Raw genomic sequence first — 16,951 nt, 5'->3', positions numbered from 1 at the left:
GTCATCTTTAGACTGAAAAGAGTTTTTATGTATCTTTTCTAAAATGGGAGGGAGATTCTATTCACTTCTTCTCTCTTTTTGTATTTGGTCTCTTTTAAGAATCCAAACTTCTTACTTGTTTTCTTTTTTCTTTAATAAAATTACCTACCTTTTAAAAAAAACTTCGCACCAAAATCTCTCCTTTTTAAAGCAAAAATGCTAAAATTCAATATGTTGTTTTGCTTGTAGTTCTGCTTCAATTTGTTGCTCCAGTTTGCTGTTGTTGAGAGCCGAGAATTTCTATTTTCTTTGCTAGTTTCTTTCTTGTTTTATCTACTTTCTCTGCTATGCCGAAGAACTGGCTTTAGTGTATTCTCAAGCTACTCAGCTGCTATAGTTTTGATAAAATTCATTTAGCTTTTATCTTTGAAAAAAAAATGCCAAAATCAATTCATGAGTGGAGCCAAGTTCATAATCAAAATCGACTTCACACTGATCTCCATGAAGACTATGGAAGAATGATGATGTCTCATTTATCAGGTTGCATCTGTAAGAATTACTGCAGCCATTCCAGAAGAAACGGCGTCAACTGATATCTATAGCCTTTCAACTATTGAAATTAGAGCAATTGACAATGATAAATATTGGGTGCTATGAAAAAATAATGGAAGCTGCTTATAGACGATATATATGAATATATATAATTATGGAGTATGTAGGGATGCGAGGAAGAGAGCTGTTTTATTTCCAATTTCATCTACATGCATGCATGACGTAGCAAAGGGCCATGCAATGTGGGTTTTTTTGGGGGGGGGGGGGGGGTGGGGGGGGGGGGGGGGGTGGTGTGGGTGGGGGGCGGGGGCGCTTACATTAATCGCTGCAAGCTAATTCCAGCTTGCCAGCTTGCATGGTACATGCATGCCTTAATTAACCTTTAAGGCTACTAGACACTTCCACACACTTCTACCGCTTCCTCCCTTTTTTTAAAAATAATAATAATAATAATAATACATTAATAAAACTACAAATTACTTTTTAACACTCATTTGTAATTTTGACATGATCCTTGAATTTCTTAAAATTTTCGGTTGTTACTGTCTTGGTGTATGAATCAATAAATTGCTTATTAATGTGTATGAACTGTAGTCGAACTTCTCCTTTTTGGAAGTGTTCCCAAATGAAGTGATGATGTAGTTCAATATATTTAGTTCTGCTATAAAATATTGGATTTTTTTGTCATAGCAATTGCGGACATATTGTCACAGTAAATAATTGTAGGAGCATCTTCAATTTGTTGTAAGTCCAATAGTAACCTTCGTAATCATACTGCTTCACATGCAGCATTTGTTGTCAAAATATATTTTGTTTCTGCAGACGAAAGTGCCACTATTTTTTGGTTTTTGGATCCTCACAAAATTATTTTGGATCCTACGTAAAATAAGTAGTCAAAGGTGCTTTTTCGATCATCAATCGAACTTGCCTAGTCACTGTCAGTGTATCCCACAAGCTTGTTCTCTTTTTCCTTGACATATTTGATGCCGATTTCCTAGTTCCTTGAAGATGATGTAAAATTCTTTTTGCTGCTGCATAGTGTAGTTTGTTGGTTCGTTGATGCATAAATCTTGAAATTAAGTTGACTAGGTAAACAATATCCAGCCTTGTGTTGAATAAAAAAAATTAAGGAACCAACTAGGCTTCAATATTTTTTTTTTCATCATCCTTTGGTACGCCATCATTCAACTATAGCTTCTTGTTTACAACCATTAGAATAGAAATTGGTTTTCAATTATTCATTTGAAATTTTTTCAATAAATTTTGTAGATATTTTTCTTGAGAAATAAATATCCCACCTTTCAATTATTGGACTTGAATTCCAAGGAAATATTTCATAAGGCCCAAATATGTCATGATGTATTCTTTCATCATAACTTCCTTGAATTCTTCCACCAATACTAGATTTGTCAATGTAAATTAAATCATTAACATATAAACAAATAAGGAGAACAACCCTAAGATTGCTCCACATAAACTTCTTCTTCCAATTCTCCATTAAGAAATGGTGATTTGACATCAAACTGGAAGATTGATAACTCTAGTTAAGTTGCCAAGGCAAGAATTTTTCGTATAATCTCCATTCAAGCTATTGGTGCAAATGTTTCATTAAAGTCGATTCTAGGCTACTATGATTACCATTTTGCAACTTGACAGGCCTTGTACTTATGTATAGAGCCATATTTTTTATACTTGGTCTTGTAGATCCACTTTAGCCTGATTATTTCATTACCTTTCGGCAGATCTACGAGCTCCCATGTGTTGCTCTTTTCAATTGTTGCAATTTCTTCATCCATGGCCTTTATCCAAATTTCTTCCTTTGATGTTCCTTCAAAGAACTCTAGTTCACATGCAAAAAATACAACACCACAAGTTTCATAAAATTCTCTTAAAGAATGTATCCTTCTTGGTGGAGTCTTTGACATCTACGTTGAAGTGCTTGGCTGTGATCTTGTAGTTCCTAGAGAAGTAGGAGACTCAAATGGACTTGGACTTGCTTCTAGGCTGCTGCTTGATTGGGAATCTTGATTATTGAATATTGAGGATGTGCTGGGCATATTTAGTACTGTTGTTCTTTGCATAAAAGTTTCTTCCCAGTTCCATGATGCCATTTCGTCAAAAATAACATCTTGGAAGATTATAAGATTTTCAGTTTTTGAGTTTACTAAACAACATCCTTTAGATTCGATAAGAAAGGTGTATTTTTCTCCTTTCTCATTAGACTTTTTTTGTTGCTGAGAAAGTATATGTGAGTAAACTCTATAGCCAAAAATATTCAAAAGATTTACATGTGGCTTACGCATAGCAACCAGAGGTGTGAGGCGAGCCGAGGAACGAACTATTAAAATGTTATAAAATGCCTATTTGGGGTAATTGATTTTTGAACATATGAATGAATATCTAATAACATGAGAATTTAAAATGCCAAAACATTCAATAGAAAATTTTGAAATTTAATGAAATTGCCAAGGCCAAAAGCATCGACAATTCAACATAGTTCAACATCAAAATAAAAGACTACAATAAAAGATTTCACAATCTAAAATCTAAATATTTGCTTAAGTTTAATTCAATACTAGTGAATTCTTAAATTATGTTGGTCAAACAACCTTCTCCTACAATAAAAGATTTCACAGTCTAAAATCTAAATATTTGCTTAAGTTTAATTCAATACTAGTGAATTCTTAAGTTATGTTGGTCAAACAACCTTCCCCAGTTTAATACTTATTGATTATTATATTAATTATTATGAATCTTCAACTTGCATTTTTTTCTTCTCATTTTGTAAAATATATTTTTTAGAAGTCTAAGATTAAAATAAAATTATCAATAGAAGAAGCAGCAGGCAGCCGATACATATAATATTATAAGAAGCAGTAGGCAGAAGTAGCTAAATTCAGTAAAAAGAATATACTGTATTAGTTATAAACTTACATTAAACACCATATATAGTTACATGTAATATTATAAGAAGTAAGCAGTAGGTAGTAGGCAGCCGACAGCAAAAAGAAGAAGAAGAAGAAGAAGCAGTAGCAAGTAGTAGGACGTAGAAAGACGAAGAAGAACTGAACAAGAAGAGAAAGAAGAAGATGACTTATAAAGGTTCGGAGGCTCAAAGACGAGCTCGCAGCTGGTTCAAAATGTCAAAGACACAGTGACGAACTCATGCTACTAGTTCAAAGGCTCACAGATGAACTCACGAAGGCTCCTCCTAGTTCGAAATGTGGAGGACGAAGTCGCGAAGGGTCATGCAGGTTCGAAATGTCAAAGATGAACTCTCGTGAAGGGTCGTGCTACTTCGAAATGTCAAAGACAAACTCATGGTGCTGGTTTGAAGGCTCAAAGACAAGTTCGCGAAGGCTTTTGCTGATTCAAAGGCTTACAAACGAACTCACGATGCTGGTTCGAAGGCTCGTGAAGGCTCCTGCTAGTTCGAAATGTGTAAGACGAACTCGCGAAGGGTTGTGGGGCTTCGAAGGGTTGAAGAGGTCTAGGGGTCCTGTTTGTTCGAGTCGAATGAGAGCTAGGGCTTAGGCCTCTGGCTATTTCTTTCATTTAACAGACTCAAAATTTTCAAGGCATGCCTCACGGCGCCTAGAGCCCCTCTGTGCCTCATCGTGCCTCACTGCACCTCTTGCAGGTTGCCTTGCCTCGCATGTTATAAGGTGCTGGCCTTCTCGCCTCTCTGTGTCTCACACCTAGGGGCGCACTTTTAACTACTATGGGCTTATGTCTATGCCATTCTTCATATGGAGTCATGTTCCGAGCCGCCTTTGTAGGAGAACAACTCAATATATAAATAGCAGTATTAACTGCATCTTCCCATAAACTAATTGGAAGTCTTTTTCCTTTCAACATGCTTCTGGCCATTTTGACAATTGTGCGATTCTTTCGTTCGGTTACGCCATTTTGTTGTGGAGTATATCGCGCTATAAACTCCCTTTTTACGCTTTACTTTCTATAATAGTCATTAAATGTTGATGAAAGAAATTCTCCACCTTGGTCTATTCTTAAGATCAATCTTTAATTTCTTGCCATTTTTATTTTCTGAAAATGCTTTAAACCGAAGAAAAGTGGAGAAGGTTTCGATTTTTATTTCAAAAAATATATCCATATTTGTGGGTTGATTTGTGAGTGGAAAATGGAAGGAAAAATAATATAAAGGGTTTGGTTGTGATACACAAAATGTTGGGTGTTACAGGAAATAATGAAGGCTGCCACTTTTAATAATGCACAGAGGAAAAATGTGTAGCGTAATGAAGGAAATTCTATTGTAGCAATATATAGGTAAGGAAGGGGGCTCATATATTTATTTTAAGGTGGAGATACACCTATGCTTGCATTGAGGGCGGAACTCTTTTATAGAGTGCAGTTTGTCATGCATGATGCATGCATGCCTTAGCTCTTTAAGGCATCTACATACTTCTATACTATACTATACTATACATTGTTCTACCCACCTCCACACACTGCACCTTCAACAAAACCTATAGTCACCTTTTAAAAAAAAAAAAAAATTATAAATTACTCTTTAACATTGTAGTGAGCTCCTAGCGGCAAGCCAAGATACTGCATGGACAGTTTATTGAACTTGCAATTTAAATAGGACATCAGTTATTCAGTTTGCCCAATTGGATAAATACAGCCCTTCTGTACCGTAATTCTTAGACCCAAGGCTGCCTCGAAGCAGAAAAGGATGTCCCTTAACATTCAAAGATCTTGCGCATGATTTTTATAGAAAATAATCATATCATCTACAAAGTAAGACCATTTTGAAAAGTAAGAGCAGAAATAAAATTATGACGAGGAAGGGAGATAAAGGATCTCCCGTCGCAGACTCCTTGAAATCTGAAAGAAGCCCTCTGGTTCCCCATTTATCATAATAGCTAACAAAGAAGCTGAGCAAATACAGCAGTGTATCCATTTCCTCCATTTAGATCCAAAACCCATTGATTTCATAATTGAGATAAGAAAACCCCAACTGACGTGATAGAAAGATTTCTCTACATCCAGCTTGCAGAGGGAGAAGTATTCCTGGCCTACTTCGTTTAATAGAATCAATTCACTCGTTAGCCACAAGGGAAGCATCCAAAATCTATCATTCATTATAATTAATATAATTGAGACAATTATATTGATGCTTTTATCTTTCAAAAAAATTATATTGATGCTTTTACAAATTTAAAATACAAAAACCTATCCAAGTGATTGCCCAACTTATGAAAGGTCTTTGCTTTCACCACTAATGCCATCACTTTGGTCATCAATCAAAGGGAAGCAGTATCATGAATAAAAAATACTTAACAAAATAGTGCCATATATGAATTTTAAATTTATTTAATTATTTTTCTTGCTTTTCTCTACATTTGTTGTTTCCTGTGCAGTGGTGTTTTCTCCCTTTTAATAATTTCATTGCCCTTTATGACCAGGGAAAAGAAAAAGAGGCTTCTGACAACTCAACAAGTTCTCTATAAAATAGATATATATTGAAAGACTCTTGCACCATGCAATCCATTGCAGACATACTTCTTTTTAAACCAGTCTCAGCATTGTTTTCTTCTTAGACACTTGAATTTTACCTTTTTCCCTCTCCCAATAAACATTATAGTGTGTACACATGTATGTGTAGATGTGCACCAGTTGCGTTAGAAATGAGATTTTCGTAGTATTTCACTTAACTAATAATGTGGTTGCAGTGTCAAGGCAACGGTCGACAGGTACAAGAAGGCTTGCTCAGATTCCACTAATACTGGGTCTGTTTCTGAGGCTAATGCACAGGTAAGTGTTTAATTATATATTGCTGCTTCGAATGATGGAAATAAGTCGTTCATAGTAAGTCTTAACTGGTGAGTTTATATGCAGGTAAGAATAGCTTCTATAAATTACCATATCCCTCTTTCTTGCTGCAGTTGAGGCATCTTGCTTCAACCTAATGCCTCTCTTTGAAGTTTGAACCATTGAAATGACAGCTTTATTCTTCCAAACATCACATGATTGCTGAAGTTGATTGAACTTGTTAGTGGAAGTGATTTTAATTATCGCCTGTTAATGGACGGGCAGCTTTCACCATGGGTTTGATGCCACACCACTGTGTCCATAGTGGCACAATGGACCAATGGTGGCTGGAATCCCTAGATCATCAAAAAAATAAAAATAATGACCAATTTAGAAGTTTGATTCAATGACCCAATTACTTTTAGAAATAATATTCATTCTGTAGGCTGCTTCAAAAACCAAATTCTGTCTTGAAACTTCAGCAATTAAGCTGAAAACCATAAAGAGAAATTTGAAATATACTTGTCATTTGGTGATAACATGAGAATTTGGAAAGAACAAAATTGTCAGGCCTTTCAAAACCAATATTCTACAGCTCCCCAGATCTTGACAAAGGTGATTGTTAACCTTCATGCTTGGAGCAGTGTGTGTTTGGTAAGGAGCGGACAAATTCCAGAACTTGTAGCTCACTTACCCACCATACCTGGATAATTCCCTGCTGCCTATTCTCCTTTGTTGTAATTTGTATGCTTCTCTCCATTTATAAATTTGACCTTTGCTCCATAAATATAATGGTTTCTAATTCAGCAATGGATGGGTAAAGTAATCAATCCCTTTCCGAAAAATAATCTCAGGACCACTGTCCCATAATATTTTATAACAGATACACTAGTAGTAGACTGTAATCACCAAATTAGTGTTCATCGAGGAGTAATTAAACATTGGCTGTTTAATGGTTCAATAGACCTATCTCATGCATGCATATCTTATGGTTAAATGTATCTTACAACAGTTTGACTTATTTTAAAGGTAAAAGAATATATTGAAACACGTTAGAGGCCTGCGGGTGAATGGATATGTACAGTTCCAACAGTAAATGCATGAAAGGAAGTTAGAGTAGAACAAAGTCAACAAACCTATGTGGTAGACAATGAGTGTAATACAATAGAACCTATATGATAATAGATTTATCAAGTAAAAATGCTCTACGGCTGAGATATACAGTTTAGACGCATTTTGAAAAGCCTCCACAATTTTGTTCTCAGCGTTATATATGATAACCATGGGGAATGCAAATTTCAGCAATTTGGGGTCCTCTTTTTAGTACAAAGCATTTCTAGCCCTGGAGAAGCTCAAAGAATGTCTGAAGTATAAACCAAGTAGGCTTCAAGTGGCCCAAATCATTTTCCAAAGAAGCAGCAATTAGGTAGCTGCCAACTCCTTCATTGATATTATTTAGAGGTCAGAATTCTTCAGAAACATCTATCCATGACAGATGTAGATCTTCATGGGCATGCACATCAAATAACCAGCACCAAGAACTGTGTTTGTTAGGGTTGTATAGAAACCTAAAGGGGGTGCGGCCGGATGACATTTCAATGGGTTGTGGTCGCCGTTTTTGGAGTTTAAATTTATCTGTATTGGTCTGGAGAGAGAGAGAGAGAGAGAGAGAGCCTATTTTTACCATGAAAAAAAAAAAAGAGTTGAGAAGAAATGAAGAACATTCTGCAGATTGAGGGGCCTGACTACAGAAGCAATTTAAAGTTTTAAAAGGTAAAGAGATGTTACTGCAGAAAGAGAAAAGGAATACAAGGCAAACAAGCACGTAGCTTGATAGCAAAGAAAGATGAGTGAAAACAGAAGTAAGGCTGGCTACAGCCAGAGAGGAGCAAATAGCCATGAATTCATACCAATTACACGGACTGAACATAGGGAGAATTCTGCTCCAAAGGAAAAGGCTGCTGAGAATTTATAGAAAAATCATATAGGAATCTACAGCAGTGTCCCAAAAGATTCTGCGATTACTTTCTCTCCACAATTCCCAGAATACTGCTGCTGGAAAAAGAGAGCTTCAAAGATTTATTGTTGCCATTCAAATGTGTGAAGCTCCACATTGACAAGAAATCATAAACCGAGTTTGGCATGACCCAAACTATCCCTAGTAGAGAAAAGAGCGAACTGATGGGTGGAGAGGAACACTCAGTCACTGGCTGTGACTGAAACTCAGTGAGAATAAATACCAAACAAGTATATTTCAATCTGAAAATAATACAGAGGAATTCAAACAACAAAATCTCTCGCTCACTCACTGGCTTTCAACTCTCAACACACCACATTGCTCACATTTACTCACACACAACTCAGCTATTTATAGTAATTATAGAAATCAAATAATCAACAATGGTGGGTGCAAATCTTCAATAGAGGTGGGCTGGTAGGTGGAGTAGGTTGCCTGCAAATCTCCAATGTCCACAACGGTGGGCTACCGGTCTTCAATGGAGGTGGGCTGCCGGTCTTCAAGTTTAATCTTCAACATCCCCCCTTAAACTTGACTCTCCTAACTTTGTTATTCCGAGCATTGTCTTCAGTCTTACAAAAAATATCATGTCTGAGTGGTTTTGTGAAAATATTAGTCACCCGATCATACGTTCTGCAAGATATCAATTTCATTTCTTTCTTCCTGTAACCCTTGGCGACATGTTTTGCTTTGTATATCTGGACTTCTCTTTGAGTGTTCTTCTTGGTCTTGTAGACCCATTTTATACCAATAGTTTTGTGGCTCTTCGGGAGATTTGTCAACTCCCAAGTCTTGTTCTTCTTGATGGATTGAATCTTCTTATCCATCATTTTTCTCCATTTGTTTTCTTCGTTAGCTTTCTCAAAGCTAATTGGGTCGCTAGTTAGCAACAGGCAGTTTAGAGCAATATATTCTTCCATTGGCTCTGTATTTTCATACAGATCGGCTAGATTTCGAGCTCCTCTAGGTCTCATGTCTGAGATTTCACGCTCTATTGGTGATGGAGCTTCATTTGTCTGTGGTGAACCATGTGGAGGTGTCTGTAACTCAGGAATTTGTGGCTCGATAGCCATTTCTCTTGTCTGTGTAGGTTCTTCTACTTCAAGTGTCAATTCCGCATCTTTGGAACATTCAACCTGGTCCCATTTCCAGGATTCATTTTCTTCAAAGATGACATCCCGGCTATGAAAGACTTTCTTGTTGATGGGATTGTAGAGTCGATATCCCATGGTGCTATCGCCGTATCCTACAAGGATACACTTCTCTCCTTTATCATCCAGCTTTGTCCTTCTTGCTTCTGGGATCTTGGCGTAGGCTATGGAGCCAAACACCCTAAGATGACTCACACTGGGCTTGTGAGTACTCCAGGCTTCATATGGTGTCTTTGTATCAAGACTCTTCGTCGGACACCTATTGAGCAGATAGACTGCACATAACACTGCTTCTGCCCAAAAACTCTTGGGCACATTTTTATCCTTTAACATGCTTCTAGCCATGTTAAGGATTGTGCGGTTCTTCCTTTCGGCTACACCATTCAACTGGGGAGTGTATGATGGTGTGAACTGTTTCTGAATTCCTTGTTGTCTAAGGAATTCCAGGAAAGCTTCGTCTTTGTACTCTCCTCCTTGATCTGACCGGAGTGACTTGATACGAAAGCCACTCTGTTTTTCCACAAGAGTTTTGAACTCTTTGAACTTGTCAAACACCTCTGACTTCCTTTTCAAGAAGTAGACCCAGGTCTTCCTGCTGTAGTCGTCGATGAAGGTGAGAAAGTATCGATTCTGTCCATTCGAAAATGGTCTTAATGGACCACACACATCTGTGTGTATTAGTTGGAGCGGCATGGTTGATCTCCAGTCGGCTTGCTTTCCAAAGCTGTTTCTGTATTGCTTGCTCAAAATACAGCTTTCACATATCACATTTGGATGATGGATATTTGGTAAGCCCTTCACCATCTTCTTGCTTCCCAATTGTTTCAAACTTTCAAAGTTTAGATGCCCATACCTTAGATGCCATAGCCAGTCTTTGTCTTTAATGATAGCGCTCAAACACCTTGGCGTATCATGTTGGATGGCGAGCGGAAACATTCGATTCTTTGCCATTTGAACTTGAGTAACAAGCTTTCCTCGAGCATCTATTATCACCATCTGCTTATCACTGAGGCTAATTCGATAGTCTCTCTCCACGAGCTGTCCGAGACTAAGTATATTAGTCTTCATGGCTGGCACATAGTAGACGTTGGAGATGTAAGCATGATCTCCAGACTTCTGTTTGATCAAAACATCTCCTCTCCCTTGGACTGGGATTTTAGAATTATCGCCGAAAGATATCTCCCCCTGAACTTTCTCATCAAGTTCAAAGAATAGGTTCTTTCTGCCAGTCATATGGTTGCTGGCTCCAGAATCAAGGTACCAAACACTCTGGTCCTGAGGAGTTGTATTGTGTGCCATCAGCATCAATGACTCTCCATCTGCATGATCAGTTTCGGCAAGGTTGGCCTCCTCGCTAACCTTTTCTTGTTGTCGCCCCCAACATTCATTGCTATAGTGTCCATACTTGTGACAATTATAGCATTGAATGTTTCTTTTGTCTACATTCGAGCGATTATTATATCCTCCTCTTCTTCCTTGTCCTCTGCCTTGTGGGACATAGCTCTGTTGATTTCGTCCTCCTCTAGTGTGACCTCTTTTGCCACTTCCACCTTCTCTGGAGTTAAAATTTCCAGAATTTCTTCCATGAGATCCTCGGTCTCGTCCTCTTCCTTGTTGTGACGTCCCCCCTTTGTCGTATCTATCTGTAGTGAGGGACAACTTCGTTTGGAGAGCTTGCTCCAGTGTTTTACCATCACTTCTTCTATTGACTTTTTGCTCATGGGCTTGGAGTGAGCCCACAAGTTCTTCTACAGACATTGTTTCCAAGTCTTTTGTTTCTTCTAGGGTCACAGCTATATAATCATATTTTGGATCTAAAGATCGCAAAATTTTTTCACAAATTCTCTCATCATTGAGAATTTCTCCATTTCTTCTTAATTGATTTGATACTACCATTACTCGTGTATAGTAGTCTGTAATGGATTCAGTAGACTTCATTTTGAGAGATTCGAACTCACCTCGCAATGTCTGAAGACGAATCTTTTTTACTTTATCTGCACCTTTGTGTGTTCGATGGAGAGAGTCCCAGACTTCTTTAGATGTCTTCGCGGAGGCAATGATTTCGAACGTGGCCTCATCAAGGCCTTGGTAGATTATGGATTTTGCCTTGCAATCTTTCTTTCGATCGGCTCGCAAGGTCGTTCTTTGAGCTTCGGGCATAGCTGCTTCGACTTCTTTTGATGGGCTTTCTTTGTACCCATCTTCAACGATGTCCATGACATCCTGAGAACCTAAAAGGGCTCTCATTTGAATCGACCAGTTGTCATAATTCTCTCGGGTCAATTTTGGAATGACCGATTGGATAGTACCGTTAGCCATCCAATTTAATATATAAAAAACAGAGAGATGGGGACTGATTTTGGTAAATCTAATGGCACCAATAAATTTAGAAGATTTAAAAACCTTAGGAACCGGTTTTGGTTTGCAAAGAACCGGTCTAAAAATCACCGAACCGGCTATAGGAAATTCTGGTGAATTTTTAAACTAACCGGTTCAACTTAACGGCCGCTTAACGGCGTTAACTGTTCCGTTACCCCACGTGGCGTCCTCTGCGCGTGCCGCGTGTCGCTGCTGGGAGCGGGTCGGATGCGGGTCAAGGAGCGGGTACGGATCCGGGTTGCTGGTCGCTGGGCCGGTTTGCGGGTCGATGTCCGGGTCGGATCTCGCCAATCGGGCGAGGAAGACGCGTGCAGAGCGTGAGGCGCGTGTCACCGTTCGCCGGAGACTTCGTCGGCGCGTGCGGCGCTTGGGAAAAACGCTATCTTCGTGGGTGGCGCGTGGGGGCGCGTGTAGGCTCCTCCGGTGTCCGTTTGAGACATGGTTTTCACCGTTGGAATCGTCTTGAATCGAATTGCACAATGGCAGGCTCAATTTGGGATTTAGAGCAACTTCAAAACTGGGAGAAAATCGGATTTCTCCTCTGTTCGCCTCTGTTTGGCGAATTCCGGCGTACCTAGATGCTCTGATACCACTGATGGGTGGAGAGGAACACTCAGTCACTGGCTGTGACCGAAATTCAGTGAGAATAAATACCAAACAAGTATATTTCAATCTGAAAATAATACAGAGGAATTCAAACAACAAAATCTCTCGCTCACTCACTGGCTTTCAACTCTCAACACACCACATTGCTCACATTTACTCACACACAACTCAGCTATTTATAGTAATTATAGAAATCAAATAATCAACAATGGTGGGTGCAAATCTTCAATAGAGGTGGGCTGGTAGGTGGAGTAGGTTGCCTGCAAATCTCCAATGTCCACAACGGTGGGCTACCGGTCTTCAATGGAGGTGGGCTGCCGGTCTTCAAGTTTAATCTTCAACACGAACACCATAGGTTTCTACTTAGCTGACAATGAAGGAAAAATGATCACTGCTTCTGAGTTTTGTTTACACATTATGGCAGAAAGATGCAATGATCCGCCCCTTCATTGGAGATCATCCAAGTGAGAGTTCTGTTTACATATAACAAATTTGCAAGAAAAATAAACAATAAAAACATTGGAAGGAACATGTGGGTTCCAAATTAATCTGTACTTCAGCCCTATAGGAAACATGTTAGAAGAAATTTTAAGAAGTTAAAAGGAAATCTTCATAAGATATGCTGTCAAAGTAGGGGAGCCTCTATTCCAACAAGAGAAATGTTTCAAAATCTTATTCATTCATCAGTGAAGGCTCATCTGTTGCCTTCTTTCCATAATTTTTTTAAGAGGACCTTCTTTCCGTAAATCCCAGCATATTGTTGAATGGACCAGTTTGTGGAGGAGCAGCTTTTGTCCTACACTGATGCCTTCTAGGTTCCACGATTGTAGGAGATCTAAAGCAGAGGCTGGCATTACCCAATTCAGTTGAAGCAAGGAGATAAAGGAGGACTAGCTTGTTCATAATATTGGAAATGGAACAGAAGATGTATTTAGTGGAAAGGAAGGACCCAAACCGAGATTTAGTCCTGGGATCCTACTTCCTAGCAGAAAATTGGTTGGATGTCATGGAGTAGAGTTACCAGCTAGAAAATGACTTGAAGGGGCTGAGAGGCAACAACTTGGGGAGTCTTTCTTGTTGTTGAAAGCTCCACTTGTTTAAGGAAAAAAAAAAAAATGTCTTGTGCATACACAAAGAGCAAACTGAAAGAGAGACAAATGAAAATAAGAACCTAATGATTTACGTGGTTAGGCAGTGCACCCACATCCATGGAGCCCCTGTGCAATTACCACTATCTTGTCAATAAAAGTTGTTTTCGAATTTCAACCTTAGGTTACAGCCTTACAGGCATAATGTACATATAGGCCCTGCATAAAAATCCCTAAATTCCCTTATATGTAACAACACAAGGACACTACTTCCTGGTTCAAAACAACTGTACCATACTGCTGATGTTGTGGCCATTGAGGTTTAAGTAGAAAGGGAGGTTTCATGCATGGAACGTTCACAGGGCAGTGCCATAACTCCATTCTACCATTGCTTTCTCTCCATAGTTCCCAAATGACACCTGCAGGGATAGAGAGCTGTTATTTGTGGCTCTTGTACTTTAAGAAAAGAATGAAGAAGGAAAAACATGAAGGAGGCAGCACAGCAGACTCACCGACGAGGAGCTATATTCATCGACGAGGAGATAGCAAAGGCTCGTCAACGAAGGCTTTAAATTTCGTCGACGAGTAATTATCAAAAGCAGTTGATTTCAGATTTCTGGATTTGTCCACGAAAGCCCTATGTTCGTTGACATAGTGTCTTCTTGGTCTCGTCGACGATGCCCTGTGTTTGTCGACGAGAGACGCCTGGGCTGCGAGCAGTTTTTCAGAATTTTTGAATTTTGAATGTTAGGTGGTTGGGCAAACGGGGGGAAACTTTTGAGAAACTTTTATATATGTTAATCTGGGCATATATGAGTACAAAGTTGATCATTTTGAGAAGTGTATTGTGTACATTTTGATTTCTTAGTGAAAAATTTGTGTGTCATTGCTTCTGTGGATGTAGGTTTTGCCGAACCATGTTAAATCTTTGTGTTGTCATTCTGATTGTGTATTTTTATTCACTTGTTATTTTTATTTCCGCTGTGTATCTTCATTATCCGATCCGACCATTATCACAACAAATTGGTATTATAGCAAAGTTGCTATGGCATGAGGATCGTCTTCTACAAGGTTTGACATCTTTAAATTTGATGGAACCGGAAATTTTGGTTTATGATAGAAGAGAGTGAAGGACATTCTTGTGCAATAAGGAATGGCTAAGGCTCAATTTGATACTCAACTAGAAGGAAAGGATGAGACAACATAGGTAGATTTGAAAGCAAAGGCAGCGTCTACAATACATTTGTATTTGGCCGATGAAGTTCTCTATCGGCTGATGGAGGAGGATTCTGACGAAAGTTAGAAAATCAGTACATGTCTAAATCCCTCAATAACAAACTTTTTCTTAAGCAGCATTTATATTGGCTTAAGATGGTAGAAGGATCTAGTCTAGATCAACACATCAATGTGTTTAATCAAATCATAAGTGATCTTATAAGAGTTGATGTGAAGTTTGATGAGGGTGATAAGGCTTTGATGCTATTAAATTCCTTGCCCTCAACTCATACCTATAAAAATCTTGTGACCACTCTTACGCGGGGAAAAGAAACTCTTGATTTAGAAGAGGTAACAAGTGTCTTGTTGAATTTTCATCAAAGATTGAAGATTTGTGATGAAGGAGAAGAACTTGTGATAAAAGGTAGTAATGAGCAAGGCAAGGGAAAGATTAAGAATGGGTCTAATCATAAATCCTGAAATCAATCCAAGAAGAAGAAGGAAATCCGGTGTTATAAATGCGGTAAAAAAGGGCATGTGAAACCGGAGTATCCAGATTGGAAGAAGGGAAATGCTAATAAGTATGAAGGGATTTCAAAATCTGTGAATGTTGTTCAAGAAGAGGATTCAGTAGATAGTGATGTTCTATCAGTTTAATTAGAGTCGGATATTCTAATGAACTATTGGATAGTTGACTCGGCATGTTCTTATCACATGACTCCAAACAAGGAGTGGTTCAGCACTTACAGGTTAGAAAACTCTGGATCGGTTCTTATGGGTAATGATGCTTCTTGTAAAATCGTTGGCATGGGAAATGTAAAGATAAAAATGTTTGATGGTGCTATAAGAACATTGTGTAATATAAGACATATTACTAAGTTAAGAAAGAGTCTGATATCACTTGACACTTTGGATTGTAATGACTTCAATTACAAGCCCAAAGGTGGAGTCTTAATGGTGTTGAAAGGTAATCTGACTGTAATGAAAGGCCAGAAACTAGATGGAAATATCTACATGTTGCAGGGAACTACTGTTGTAGGTGGAGTTGCAACTATGGATGCTGAATCAGATAAGACTATCTTGTGGCATATGCATCTTGGACATATAGGAGAACATGACATGAAAGAACTACACAAAAGAAATTTGTTGAAAGGGTTGAAATCATGTCAGTTGGAATTTTGTAAATTTTGTGTTCTTGGAAAAAAAAATAGAGCAAAATTTAGCTCAACTACTCATAAGACAAAGGGAATTCTTGACTATGTACATTCAGATGTTTGGGGCCCAGTTAGAGTTGCATCAAAGGGTGGACATGTGTATTACGTGAGTTTCATTGATGATTACTAACGGAAGGTTTGGGTTTACTTCACGCGTCACAAACCTAGTACGTTTGCCAAGTTTAAGATTTGGAAAGCTAAAGTGAAAAATCTGACAGGGAGAAGAATCAAATACTTAAGGTCGGATAATGGGACTGAGTACGCTGATTCTCGGTTTATGAAATTTTATGCAGAGCAGGGCATCAAGAAACATTTTACAGTTCACCGGACATCTCAGCAAAATGGTGTGGTAGAACGGATGAACCAGACTCTTACTGATAGGACTCGGTATCTCAGATTCAATGCAAGGCTACCAAAGAATTTCTAGGCCAAGGCAGTTAGTATGGCTTGTTTTCTCGTAAACCGATCACCAAACGCATCACTAGCGGGTAAAGTGGCGGAAGAGGTTTGGACGGGAAATGCAAGAGACTACTCCGAATTGAAGGTATTCGGGTGTCCAACCTATACCCACGTGTCTAGTGAGGAGATATCTAAGCTTGATCCGAAGTCTCGTCGTTGCATCTTCTTGGGGTATCTAGAGGGTATGAAGAGGTATAAGCTGTGAGACCCGACGACAAACAAGGTGGTGATTGGTAGAGATGTAGTCTTTGATGAGAAGGCTATGGTGAAGCGTACTCAAGAGTTTGATGATCAGAAACAGGAGCCAGAAATATGGGGCAGTGATGAGCATGTTGTACAGGTAGAGTTGGAAGCTCAGGGCAATGAAAATGATCATGATCTCATGATTGTAGGGAGCTCTAGCTCGGAAAACCAGCAAGTCGACAATATTCCTATATGGAGATCCGGACGCACTATCAAGCCTCCATCAAGGTATTGTTTTGATGAATTAGTATCTTATGCTTTTCTTACTTGTTG

General features: G+C 38.7%; 1 protein-coding gene across 2 annotated transcripts in view; it reads left to right on the top strand.

Annotated features, from left to right (window-relative positions):
- The window catches only part of LOC131145221 (floral homeotic protein AGAMOUS), a 33,378-nt gene that overhangs the window by 5,027 nt on the left and 11,400 nt on the right, over positions 1-16,951 (top strand). For both annotated transcript variants that reach the window (XM_058094365.1, XM_058094366.1), the window contains exon 3: positions 6,228-6,309. In XM_058094365.1, the coding sequence (XP_057950348.1) occupies positions 6,228-6,309 (82 nt within the window). The remainder of the gene's footprint in view (positions 1-6,227; positions 6,310-16,951) is intronic.

The sequence above is a fragment of the Malania oleifera genome, chromosome 12 (assembly GCF_029873635.1).
Source record: "Malania oleifera isolate guangnan ecotype guangnan chromosome 12, ASM2987363v1, whole genome shotgun sequence".
Lineage (NCBI taxonomy): Eukaryota > Viridiplantae > Streptophyta > Magnoliopsida > Santalales > Ximeniaceae > Malania > Malania oleifera.
This window is presented reverse-complemented; position numbering and strand designations above follow the sequence as displayed.